This window comes from Acanthaster planci, linkage group LG14 (genome assembly GCF_054643075.1).
Source record: "Acanthaster planci isolate LZ-2023a linkage group LG14, COTS_SCS, whole genome shotgun sequence".
Taxonomy (NCBI): domain Eukaryota; kingdom Metazoa; phylum Echinodermata; class Asteroidea; order Valvatida; family Acanthasteridae; genus Acanthaster; species Acanthaster planci.
In genome coordinates this window covers 5,259,391-5,272,492 of record NC_141790.1, presented here as the reverse complement: position 1 = coordinate 5,272,492, position 13,102 = coordinate 5,259,391, and the positions used below count along the sequence as shown (strand labels likewise).

General features: G+C 42.4%; 2 protein-coding genes across 5 annotated transcripts in view; one reads left to right on the top strand and one right to left on the bottom strand.

Moving 5' to 3' along the window:
- dtymk (deoxythymidylate kinase) overlaps nucleotides 1-12,275 on the bottom strand; it is a 55,254-nt gene extending 42,979 nt beyond the window's left edge. For 2 of the 4 annotated variants that reach the window (XR_002598692.2, XM_022242308.2), the window contains exon 1: nucleotides 11,991-12,269. Coding sequence is in view for 1 of the 4 variants with exons in the window: in XM_022242308.2 (XP_022098000.1) it covers nucleotides 11,991-12,114 (124 nt within the window). In the remaining 3 variants the exon portion in view is untranslated. Of the gene's footprint in view, nucleotides 1-11,990 lie in introns of all 4 variants that reach the window. The other 2 variants (XM_087145444.1, XM_087145443.1) reach the window with 2 other exon arrangements.
- Nucleotides 1-13,102, top strand: part of lipt2 (lipoyl(octanoyl) transferase 2) — a 447,804-nt gene that overhangs the window by 403,538 nt on the left and 31,164 nt on the right. The gene's annotated exons all lie outside the window — the stretch shown is intronic.

Sequence of the window (13,102 nt, the reverse complement as noted above, 5' to 3'; positions counted from 1 at the left end):
TTGAAAACATGTACAAAGTCAATGAGCTAAAACACATATGAAGGGAAACTGCTCCTTTCACTTCATGTCACGTGACTTGCATTTAAACTGAAAGATTTTTATGAAATATTGCTTGATATTTTGACTCGTGGGTATATTTGTAATTGAACAGAAGGGAAAATTTAGTCTGATTTCTCTTTCGTTGTGGTAGTAAATTTCGGTCGAAGTTGAAGACTACTCATTCATTAAGTTAATGATAATAGTGAGTAGTAGAAAAACGTGTACAAACCCCATGGCAAAATATTAAAGTTTGAAAATTCAAAAATAAATCATGTGACGATGTAATCAGGACAAATTTTTTTCTAAGATCATTCCTTTATGAATGTCCGAGTGCACACAACCAAGTCTGAAGCGTATCAGATTTAGTAAACTTCCAAAGTTGACTGACGGGAGAAAAACGTGTACAAACCCAATGGCAACAAATTAAATATTCAAAAATCAATGTGAGAAAAAAAATCAATAAGAAATCACGTGATGATGTCATCATTACAAATTTGTTCTACAAACATCCATGGATGATTCTCTGAAGGTCTGCCAAGTTTGAAGTTGAACAGATTTAGTAAATTACCAAAGTCAACTGGTAGGACGATTACTGAAAAAGAAAAAAAAAGGAAAAGAAAAAAATCTTAATGAAAACAAGAATTGCTTCAGCAGAGTGGCCGAAACAGCTAATAAAAACTAAAGCTTGATCGTCTGCCAACAGAGCAGAGGGGTTTTTCCCATTCTTTGAACAACTAGTCTACTTCAAACAAGGTACTTCTACTGTCATCAAAAATTTGTTTAGCGATCATTACATGTAATTGGCTCCGGAGGAAGAAATATACAGTACACAGAAGAACTCTTTGCAAGTTCACTCTGTTGGCCACACCACCAAGCTTTAGTGCAAATTCCAAAGTAATTTTCCATAGATAATAAAACAGGGTTGGGTACATGTAATTCACATACAAATCTTTCCAACCTGAACCCAGCTGCCATATTTAAAATCAGGGAGAATACATTCCCATGAGAAATAACAAGACCAAAAGCCTAATCCCCAGGGAGTATGTAAAATCATATTGAAATCAAAGGATTTAGGACTGTTGGGGATAAACAACACTTCCAAATATCTAGCAAAACATTGATTAGAAATGCTGCATGTATGTCCAAAGAATACATGTAGCTAATAAGCTAAAGTCTCCCCCAACCTACACGTACATGTAAATGCGGGTTCTACTACTGCACACCTACCAGATTACCAATACCTACGCATTATTTCCTGGTCCATTACTTCAACTTGCTAAATTCTCGATCACCAATAGTGTACCCCCGCTCACTCTCCCCCCACTAAGGCGTCAGCCATATTCGTCCTCTTTTTCATAGTGCGAAGTGTGCCGAGGTCGTGTGGGAAGGAGGGAGGGAGATTGGTAATCTGGTAGGTATGTAGTACCTACACAAAAACTCGGTACATGTACATGTTTAATGTACGATTATGCCATATACTCTATACAAAATTCTATAGCATCGGCAGTCCATGCCTTCATGGTCAAAATAACTGTGTGCTGTTTTTTCCCAGAGTTCAAATAAAACTCTTTCATGGAATATTGAATATGTTGTGTGCTTTACATGTAAAATTTGCACTTAATTTTGCTGTTTAATGCCAAATGTCCACCACGTTTACTATCAATGAACTACATGTAGGCCTATATATATTGTGTATGTTGTGCAAAGTCTCGGTCATCTTGGTCTCGGTCTCGAACTGCAAAAGTCTCGGTCTCGAAGTTCCTGGTCTCGGTCTTGAAAGAGCTGGTCTCGGTCTTAGTCTCGAATGCCTTGGTCTCGGACATAAAGGTCTCGACTACAACACTGCAAATGTGTCATTTACATGTACATTGGTTGTCTGGGCCACATGGCCAGTCAACATACTGTACCAAACTCAATAGTGTGTAGGACCATGAAAGGAGGGCACCCGAAGATACGGAGTAGAGCTGAAGGGAGACTACTTGTTCTTTTGGTCTCGGCGAAGAGGGTATTATTGGCATGTCTCTGCAGAACTCATTACAGAATCCATAGCCTGAGGTAAATAGTTGTAATGAAATCTAACATATTTCCATGTAGATAACCGCTGACATACACTAACGGAAGATGTCGACATTGTGCATGTATATAAACCTAGCGTCAAGGATCGTGATAGGGTGGAAAGATTTGATATCTGTGAAAATCAGCCATTTGGAACAAATTATGCTTATGGCCGAGGAAATCCAAATAACGAGGGCGAACTCTCACCTTAACCCTAACAGTCCAAATCCTCCAATTACATACACCCTTGGGAGTTAGGGTTGAGGGTAATGAGAGTTGAAGCACAATACCTCTCAGCTTTGATTCCTGGCCCACTATTAGTACCGAGAGGGTGAACAGGGCCTTGAATTGTAGCTTTCCTATGACGAAGATAAAAAGGGCGCAGTGGAACTATCCCCCTATGAGAGTCTGCGTAGCGGATATCAACAGACCACTATCCAGGAATGAAGCAGCTATTGGGAGCAACAAAGGGCGGCTGTACGAAATGTTTGCAAGGATTTGCCCTAGGGCCGAAGATATGTATGTGGGATAAAAAGCCCAGGTGAGAGGATGGAAGTGGGAAGTAAAACAACATTCCAACGAAGTATGGATTGATCCTGACAGGAATCAAGTTGCTGTGACAGGAACTCATGCACATGTAACAATTACCTGTATCAACAAAGGTAGGAATCCAATAATGACCCCAGTCGAACGAAAGGCAGCCATGACTGCGGGAGGGTAGCCGAATGAGCAGACAAAGGTATTCATCCGACTGAGTAAATATCTGCTAGAACATTGCTACTGTAGATAGTGCCTAGAAATTTGGGTATTGAAGGCACCTGCAAAGCAATGTAACCATTGGCATCAGACCCAAGGGGATGGGGGCAGTCTCGAAATCCCCTCTGGTCTACATCCAAAGCCATGAATAAAGACTTGTACTAAAGAAAAATTATAAAATGCAAGAAAGGAGGAAGTGGAATTTTCACCAGTCCTGTCGATTCGGAGTGATGCTGTATCACACCTCCCTGGCCCTGCATGCTCTCATGAGATCCACATGCACGCACAAACATTTTAGTTGGTAACCAACACCAGACCTGTGCTTGTTGCACATAAAAATGGGAGGAAACCAGCTACATGTATTGGTGGTGTGGACAGCAGATGGCGAGTATCTTATTTTACTTTGGAAAGACATTTTGGGTATGGTGAAAGATTATTAGCGAGGGATGCACTTTTTTCTTCAAAATTTGTGGATGTTATTTTCTTAAACATTTTGGGACTGAAAACTATGGTTTAGTCATGATTTTCTTAAATCCTTCCCCACATTAAGTGTGGGTTGGGTCTACTAGAGAGTACATGTACCTACCCAAACAGTCACTACATATGCAAATTTCCCATGCACCTATTATTCATTCCCTGAAAAGATTTGATCACCCTGACCTCCTACAAGGCAACACGGCCTAGCCGCCATAATCGTCCTTTTCGAAAGCAACTTAAAGGTAGGAGCCAGAGTGGGGAGGGCGGGCGGGAGAGGACTCATTGGGTAGGTATTCTCTAGTAGACCCAACCCACACTTAATGTGGGAAAGGAGTCTACGGCGTTCTACGTACCCAAACAGTCACTACATGTGCAGAGTAGCACCGGTCTAGGTGGGGGGTTGGTAATGACATATAATGCCGAGAATACACGTTTACATATAGACAAGGATGAATGTACAAATTTAAGAAATAGTAAAGGAACTTCATGACTTGTTGTCCATCCTACAGGAGGTCCCTATGACCTCTGCGCTGCAGACAGTAGGATTGGCCTGCCATTTGTGATGTTGCTCTGCAGGACATCCCTCAAGTTGCAGGAGGTAGAAGGAGACTTCCAACACACAGTTTTGTAGATGTCTGCAATGGAAACATCTCAAGAGTAAGACCAAGATGCAGATACTGCTCTTACATCATGAACCCTGATGAAGTATTGACTACATTCATCAAAGCTTGACGGCCAGCCTGGATTACCAAATAAAATATAATTTATTCATTTATAAAGCAAAAATTTCATATAGATATGTTCAAATGCGCTGTACAATGAAGACAATGAAGACATTGGAACAGTGAATACATTTAAACACGGTTGAGCCAATGGCATACAAGGGCGCCTCGGGCAACCGCCAAACGACCCACATTCACAAACATCAGTAAAGGGGAGATAGTAAGAAGCAGTTACAGTTTTAGAGGTGGGAGAAAAACCCCAGAGAAATATTCTGGGTAAAACCCACAGAGTCAGGTAGGGACTGAAAACCCAATTCACATGAGGACCGGGCCAGGAATCAAACCTGGAACCACAGAGGTGGAAGGGGAGGAAAGAACTACCTAGCCAACCTGACTCCCCGAGAGTCAGGTTGGCAAATCTAATGTCCGAAGCCATCCAGCGGGCAAAAGTGTACTGACACTACTGGACGGTGTGGTATCATGATAGTGTGACGGGTGAGGGGGCCCATTGAGTCTGAGAATGATGAGAACCTGGCGTATATACCCACCGTATACTTACAGCTGTCTTGCCTGCTGTCTGTAGTCTCAGTCACAGTCAGCCGATGGGGAAAGGGCGGGGACGAGCGACGGAGGGGGAGAAATCTAAAGTGTCAAACAACTTTCCTGATTATGCGAGCTCGAAGGGTCGGGGAGGGGTTCAGGTAGTCCAGGCTCACCAGAAAGGTTTCGCCACCAGAAGAAGAAGCAGTCAACTAATAAAATTGTGCAGGCACATGCATGCATGAGTGACGGACCATGAAGAGAATTACTCGTTGAAACAGCTTCTGTATTCAGAAAGCAACTCAAAATTATCTCATTTATTTAAGAAATCACTTGGGTGTCTCTATCACATGTAAAGAATTATTTACATTTAGTTCATCCAACTCGCTGGTCAGAATGAGTGACTCAGGTCGCCGCAGCTAGCCTGTTACACATTCTAAAATGCTGGTCTGTGAAGTGTGATGAATCTAGGATATTCAGGACAAAGAAAGTTCTTTTCCTGTGCCACTGCCTAGCAGTTTTATTCATACACACCCAGGAATGAAGAGAAGAAAAAGGTGGGAAGCCGGATGGCATAGTATGCATACGCTAAGTAAAATAGCCCCTATTTTACATATCACAACAGTCTGCAGGACTAATTGTTACTACACGTGCTTCAGTAATTAGGCTGGGCAGGCTGGTCAAAACTAACTTGAGCAAACAACATGTAGCTGTTACGCTGATCTCAAAAGACGCTGACCAATAAACTTCACGGCACTTCTCTGCCAACTGATTATAATTATTTTCAGGGCACTTCTTTGCCAACTTATTCTTCACAGCTCTTGCAAGCTAATTAATCTTTGCGGCACTTCTTTGCCGACAGCACTTGTAAGCTAATTAATCTTCATGGCACTTATTTGCTGACTTCATAAGCAGTGTTGGTCAGCCTTGCACACACGGCACTTGCGAGCCGTTCCTTCAGCACACAGGACTCGTTCATAAGAACCGAGCCACCCAAATGCTGGTTGTACACGCCTTTTATAGATTTCTGGCAGGGTAGGACTAGGCCACATACATCACACATGCTACAAATGGCTACGTGTGCATGGCTTATATGCAAATGAGTCACTCATACTGATCAGCTGTTGCCATTTACATGTACCTAGGTACAGTATTTGTTTAACACACAAATCCTAATTAATACATGTACTGTACACTTGAGCATAATGCAATGCCTGCATACACACACTTCTGCCATTAACCAGTTGTGTTATGTAAAAATCATTGTCAATAGGATCTGTAGAGAAACAATTCCTCTTCAGGAAATTAGTCAACACTGCAAGATAAATACATGCTTTCAAGACAATTACATGTATCTGGGATGTGTCCTAGTGTCCCTGAAAAGTTGGTAAGCGCTACCATGGCTAAAAGAAATGTCAAGAATGTGTTTTTAAGTAAGACTAATTTCTACAGTAAGAGTCATTTGACTAATTTCTGGAATTACTTCGAAGGCAAAGTGATTTTTGTCACAATAGTGATAAGCGACAGGGTTAATATCGTCCCTCTCATGCTATTGTTTTAGTCAGGTACCACTTCAGGACATGAACAGGGCCCCAAAGTTTATCCCTATCATCTCCAGGATGTAAGGAGGGGTGAGTGCAAAGATATCAGAAAGATCGGGTGAGGAAGTCTGATATTCAGGAAGCCAATCGAAAGAATGAGGTGAACATCATGCGTCTTCCAATGTAAAGGGCCTTTGGCAATGGGAGAGCCTATCATGTAGTTTGCTGCCTCCTCTGGAGGTAACTATTTTCACGAGAAAGGCCAACCTGACACGGGTGTGTGTAATGCAGGCATTATCTACACATGTAGGGTTCAAAAGAAATGACCGGAAAGCATCTAGAGAACCTAGCTTAGGTCTTAATAGAAAGTAGGTTTGCGGTAGCACCATGGACGTATCTCTTTTGTGAGTATTTACGGTTCTGAAAAGAACCAGTGGTACTCGACGTTTTAAGCAGTATGCTCTGCTCGTCATCAGGAGAATAGCTTAGGTCTTATGACCAGACCAATTTCCCAACAAGGGGACACTGGATAAATATATCATACTAAAGGTGATGGAATGTCATGCTGTTAAGGGCAGTTGAACTGATTTTGAAACCAACGTTGTAGATACTTGTAGCTCCAAATGAAAGAAGTACAGAAGGAAGTCTGTTATATCGCACTCATAGGAGCGTTAGCTCGAGCCAAAGCCTGACTATCGCACAAAATAAAATGCTAAAATCTGCTGTCACAAATTTGAAAAGTCGGCAGAAGACACCCCGTGTGACCACGGCTGAAGCGTTGCTAGAAAGTCCTGCCAAAGAGGAAGATCGTGGGAAGGTGAGCGTTGTGCAAGGAAGCGAAGAGATCGATGTAAGGCTGCTCTATCATCCCAGGGAGAGTGCATCCGCCCCTATGTTGTCAAACTCTGCCATGTGGATCGTCTGCAGGTCAACTGCATGATCCCTTGTCCTTTCCGTTAAAGGGGATGGGCCGAGCTGGGAAGATTTCTTGTAAAACATGCATCAACACATAAAACAAACATACATGCCGGCCTCGCTCTTTACTGCGGCCAATGGCCACATGCCCTTCCCAGTTTGCCGTAATGCCCTTCCAAAAAGCTCACATTTCGCAGCTACCTTGGCCAGCGTGCCCTTCCCCCTTTGCAGCCGGCTGTATGTGTAATGAGAGTGTACCATGTACAGTAAGTCAATGCATGCAGTGCGACTCGAATTGGGGTGAGTTCAACCTTTTGGGCTGTGTTCGATCGAGCTACTCCTGCTAACCCGAGTACTATCCTGAGCGCACGAATGGCAGGAGTACCGTCCTCGGGTCAGCAAGAGTATACTCCCCATCACAGAGGTGTATACGCCTGACCCGAGTGTAATGCACGTGCATCCACACTCAGGTTATCAGGAGTAACTGCGCAAATGCAGCCTTAGATATCATTAGCAGCGCCGCACGGGTGAACAGCATATCTTAAATGCAAATTTGCACAACTAAAGTCGGAAACCAGGCGAGCACTTATTGTGTTAAGAATAAGTATTGACCATTTGCTAGGCCTACGCCTATATCTCAAAATCAAGCCATCGCACGATCGTATAAAGAAACACTAAAAGGATGCTTTCTTACAGGAGAGTTCAAAGTATCAGAAGCTTGAAAACCTGTTTTCCAGAAAAAGTAAGGATCAAGTATTTATAAACTTGTAAACTCTGGCAAAGTCGGTACTCAGTCTTGACTCGAAAAAATAGTGACTTCGAAATGCAGACATGTGCTGCTTGCCGACTTATGTGGTAATACCATTCATACATGTATAATTCATTGCACCAGTTTAATTGCTTTGATCTGCCCTGGTTTATTTCTATCTCCGTTGTCGATTCAGGTAAGTTTGTCCTCGATTTTGATCATCGCTCCGTACTAAGGACGACCCGTGCATGCCGTTTGAACTGACATAATACTAGCACACACAGCACACGTCATGCACTGGCATGTGCACGTGAGATCTTGTGCCGGCCGCAAGTAAAAACTTTGTTCAATAGGACGACCCCAAAAAGGGAAAGATCGCATGCGTGTGCACTACAGGGGGTACTGGTATTGATGCAAATATTGGGAAAACCCATTTGTGGTCATGCTCGCGCACACGCAATGTACATGTAGGCCTATGCCACGTAGGCAATCAGGAAATCAATTGTTTGTTTACAGCCCACTTTATACCGAGGATTTTTTTTGTGGTTTTGTGGAAAAGGAACCGAGAGAACATGCCGACTTGAACGAAACGACGGCTTATAAAGGCCCACTTAAACATTATCAATGGAAATATACAACACGCGAAAGGCCGACTTACGAGTTGCACGATGCCAACTTGACCAGAGTTTTCGTAACCATTTAGCAAACAGGACATTTTATGAGGATCCCCATTTCATTTACATAAAAGGATAAACACTATTTAGTATATTTTAAACTTAGTTTAAGGGGTTTAGGAATCCATGAATTCTAATGGGAAAGGGATATAAAATCCAAGCAAGCATTAAATCAGAGACTGGATTCGGAAGAAAAAAAATCGTCCGGGCAATTGTAATTAATTAAAAATGAACATTACAATTTAATACAGGGAATGCGACAAATAATAGCAGCATGATAAATGCCTTTTATTGAAGGGGGATGGCACGGTGTACAAAAACTGAACAATAGCTTATAGGTCTACTCATGACATGACTGGTTGTCAAAAATGTTAATCAAAGGTTTCGAAATAATTAGCCTTGGTGCCCCCTCGAGCTGGCCTGGTGCTCTGTTGAAATTTGATGAAGGCAAGGTCAAAGTGGCCTGTCCCTTTTTTCCCCAAGATCGAGGCCTGTACATGTATATACGTGTACATGTATAACAATAACAAAAACAAAAATCAGCGTAATTTATAGTTTTCACGACCCTGTTGCACTCCCTTCTCGAAGCAAAAGCTAAACCACAGCCTTCGGGTACAGATAGTTGTCTGAAGAAATTCCCAAGAATCATGACGTCATAGGACGGAGTCCTTTATCCGGTGACTGTTTACTGTTATGCAATGACGCATCGATATGTACGTACATGTAGTAGCGGTAGCATGTGCAATCATGTCAGACTCAAAAGACGATAATTCCAGCATTGATGCTTTTTTTGATTATGACAGCGATCAGGTTCGTCTTATTCATTCGACGAAGAAAGCGACATTGAAGGAGCTGATGAGGCACAAGAAATATTGCCTTGTCAGCTCGAACCAGAATACACTCAGGTAGAGATTTTGCAACTCTACGGTAATGGCCATGGTCATGGCGGCAACCCAGAGGATCAAAAATAAACACTACCACTTCCGTATAAAAGTCATTTGGGTCAACTGGGTTTGAAAGTTACAAATACAGTCATACAAGTGTACATCGAAAGCACTTCCACCTCAGAAGACAAAATTCCTTCAGTCTCTTATTCATAGGTTTGGTACATTCATTTTCCTAGTTCCAGATTGCCAAAATTATTCAGTAAGATTGCAGCTCCACAAATCCTCAAATTCAAGTGAAATATGGTCAGAAGTCAAATTTGTGTTTACCTTAATTTTTTCCCGAAGTCTAAGCTTTTATATTTGGAATCACAGGATCCACGAAAGCCACAACGACACCTTTCCTAGTTCTGGGTCGGTTTCAGATCAAGACAAAACCTTCTTGTCACAGTATTGCTTAGTATTGTGCTCTTTGCTCATGTACAGCACGCCAATAGCATGTGTGTGCTGTGGAGCATGATACAGTTACATGCATATTACATGTATTAATGTTGTTCAAATTTAATTTCTCCGGTTCCTTGTTTGTCTGTCACGCAAGATGTGATGGGGAACCACTTTTGTATGATACAACCTATACCAGAGCGCCAGTCAGGTGCCTTGAAATCCGACGCAAGTAGTGGTCTGGCACCCAGTAGACACGAAAACGAACCCAACAAATACTCCTCTGTTGTATACTGGGCCCTGTCCTGATTCATTCATATTTCTTTCAAAAAAGTTATTCGGGATATCCGGTGGCATAACTAAACATCCGCTTGATTTGATGAGCTGAAATTGCACCGGTATGTTCACTACTTACAGTGTAAACCATCCACTGGGTTGTTAACTGTAGAAAACTCGCCTTTTCCTCATTTGAGAAAAAAAATGTTGCTTTTTTTGCCATTTTCCCACTCCGAAATTTGCCCCACTTGCACAAAAGCGACGGCTGTTTCATCACTTTCGTGTCACGTTACAGAGAGCGAGCCGCGCTACCAATGATTTGCTGCAAACAGTGTGTCTGGACGGGAACCAGCTAAGGGCGTTACGTATTAGCTGCGACACAAAACAGCTATAATTTTCTACGAGTACTTAGATCGACAGGTACTCTCGAAGATCTGAACGAGATCCATAGGTGCTGAAGTCTGGGTGCAAACTAGACAGGCTCTCATACGGGTAGCCCGACTAGTGTGGCACGGACTCTCACTCCCGATCCATCCTCAGCCACACATCCGCATACGCAATGTATGTCGGCGTATTGAACATTTTCGGCGCACCCACTTATCATCGTGGGTGCAATTTCTTTTGCACACGGACATGATCCTTGACCTTTCTGCTTTCTAAAAACCATTTATTGAATGATTTCACTCACGTTATTCAGGTATTTTCTAGTCTTTTTGCCTTTATCCATTCAATCTAACGGTTTCGCTCTCACAGTGCCATCTTTAAAATAAGGTCATTGAACATTAAGTCACTTGACCCCTTATTGTCTCGACGGCTGTTCCGTGTCAATACATCTAAGCTGCCAAAGTTTTCGAAGAGCCCATTAGTACATGTAGTATCTTATCGCTCAGTCCATGTATTACGAAAATGTTCAGTACGCCGACACAAAATTGCGTATATGGATGTGTGGTTAAGGATGCCGGGAATGAGAGGCTGTGCCACACTAGTGGGGCTATCGCACAGGGTACCATACTTAACCATACAAAGGAGTCTGTGTAACGTACAAGTCAGGCGAAAATTTGTACGGAGTGGCAAAACAGCAAAAAAGGCAACTTTTTTCCTCCAAAGGAAGAAAAGGCCAGTTTTGTACAATTAGCAACCGAGTGGATTTTTCACAGTGTAAGTAGTGAACATACTGGTGCAATTTCAGCTCATAAAATTAAACAGATGTTTAGTCATGCCCCAGATGTCCCGGATAAAGTTTTCGAAAGAAATCCCTATTCATTGGGCCCTGTTTACGGGTTTATGGGTCTAGGCACCCGGAAGGGTGGCTATCGTTTTTTAAAATGGCACTGCCCATGGTCTGCATATAAATATCACACACCGTTTTTCAGGTGCCATAGGGCCTACATCAGAAAATATACGGTTTTTCAAGTTTAGGGTGCTCATATAAAAGTCAAAATAGGCCTAAATTTTCGAGTTGGGCCTATTCTCATTTCGGAAGATATTAGGATTCAAAGTTTGCGACAATCCTGCAGTTTGGATTTCTGGCATTAAAGTCATGCCTGGAAGTAGCCCCACAAATAGGGCTGTGGTGGCTCTCTTTTACAATGTCTCTTATCTGTCGCCACCACAGCCCTACTTCAGTTCAAGGCATGTCTTAAATGCCTGAAATCCAAACTGCAGGATTGTCACAAACTTTGAATCCTAATATCTTCCGAAATGAGAATAACTCGACAATTTTACTTATACAATAGTATTTCTCAGAGTTTGGACTTTCATACAAGCACCCTAATGCTTTCCAGAATCGTCTATTTTCCGATATATGGCGCCTTGAAAAAAACCGGCATGTACCGGGAGCGGAGACAGATTGTAAAAGAGAGCCACAACAGCCCGTGTGCATGTGGGGCGCTACAATCTGTGCCTAGGCCCTACATTGTTACCTGGAAATCGGATCAGCTCAGCTGTTCTCCCTTTCGTTTCGAGGGCTTTAACAAGCTTTCGACATTGCGTTGACTTGCCTGCACGATCACAACCTTCAAAAACAATTAAAGCACCCCTTTTCATTCTGAAAGAAATAAGATTTTCAAATTGGACTGTGGTAGGAAAGTGTTCGGTAAAAAGAGAAACAACACGCCGTCTGCAGCAAGTGAACGTCAGGCGCTCGCACTCCTCCACGAATACATTACATAATGCTACCACAGATAGCACGGCTTCGACATTTCCCGCGCGATCAGTCAATGACCCCTCATTCATATGGTAGCCTTGGATCAAGGCGCCAGCGGCGTAATGATCAAGACCACACGACGAACTGCATGCAACCAGTCATGCGCAAGCAGCCAGCAGCCGAGAGCTGACGGTGGGACTGACTGTGCGCGCCACAGTCGTGTAGTCTTTCTTCGTGCGTTGGTTTGGTGCTTGAAGTAGTCTCCTCCAGCTCCTCGCTCTTAAGCTACTATCCATATCGCCGCGGGTGCCTTGATCAAAGGCTATCATATGGGCGGTCTTTGAGGCAAAAAAGGCAAAACTAAAATTATAAATGAAACCACAAAATATAAATATACATAATATAAAAATAATATAAATATGATACATACCTAAAAATACATGAACGAAAAATATAAGCCCTTACGAACAAAAATATACAAACGAAACGTGTAAGCCTACAAATATAAATGAGAAATAGAGAGGCGGCTAATATTTACACAAACGAAAAATATATTATACAAATGGCATTATAAATTAATGTACCCCAAAAAGGGGAAATTCTACCCGAAAGTTGCGTGTTTTATGCACACTTTTTCAAACAGGAACACGTTTGGCGTCAAGTACGAAGGCAGCGTCAGCAAAAATTTGGGAAACGCTCACTGACGTGTTTGCCAACTTTCAAAATGGATGAAAGCGGGGCCAAAGTGGTGCTTTTAACAAATCAGGCCTGAAACTCAACTTGAAACGAACGAAAGTACGGCAAATAAAAGTGTATATGGAAAGCAACAAGACTATAATTCAGCTTGATTACAAATTGTTTATAGTCTCAGCTGATAAAATAAGTATT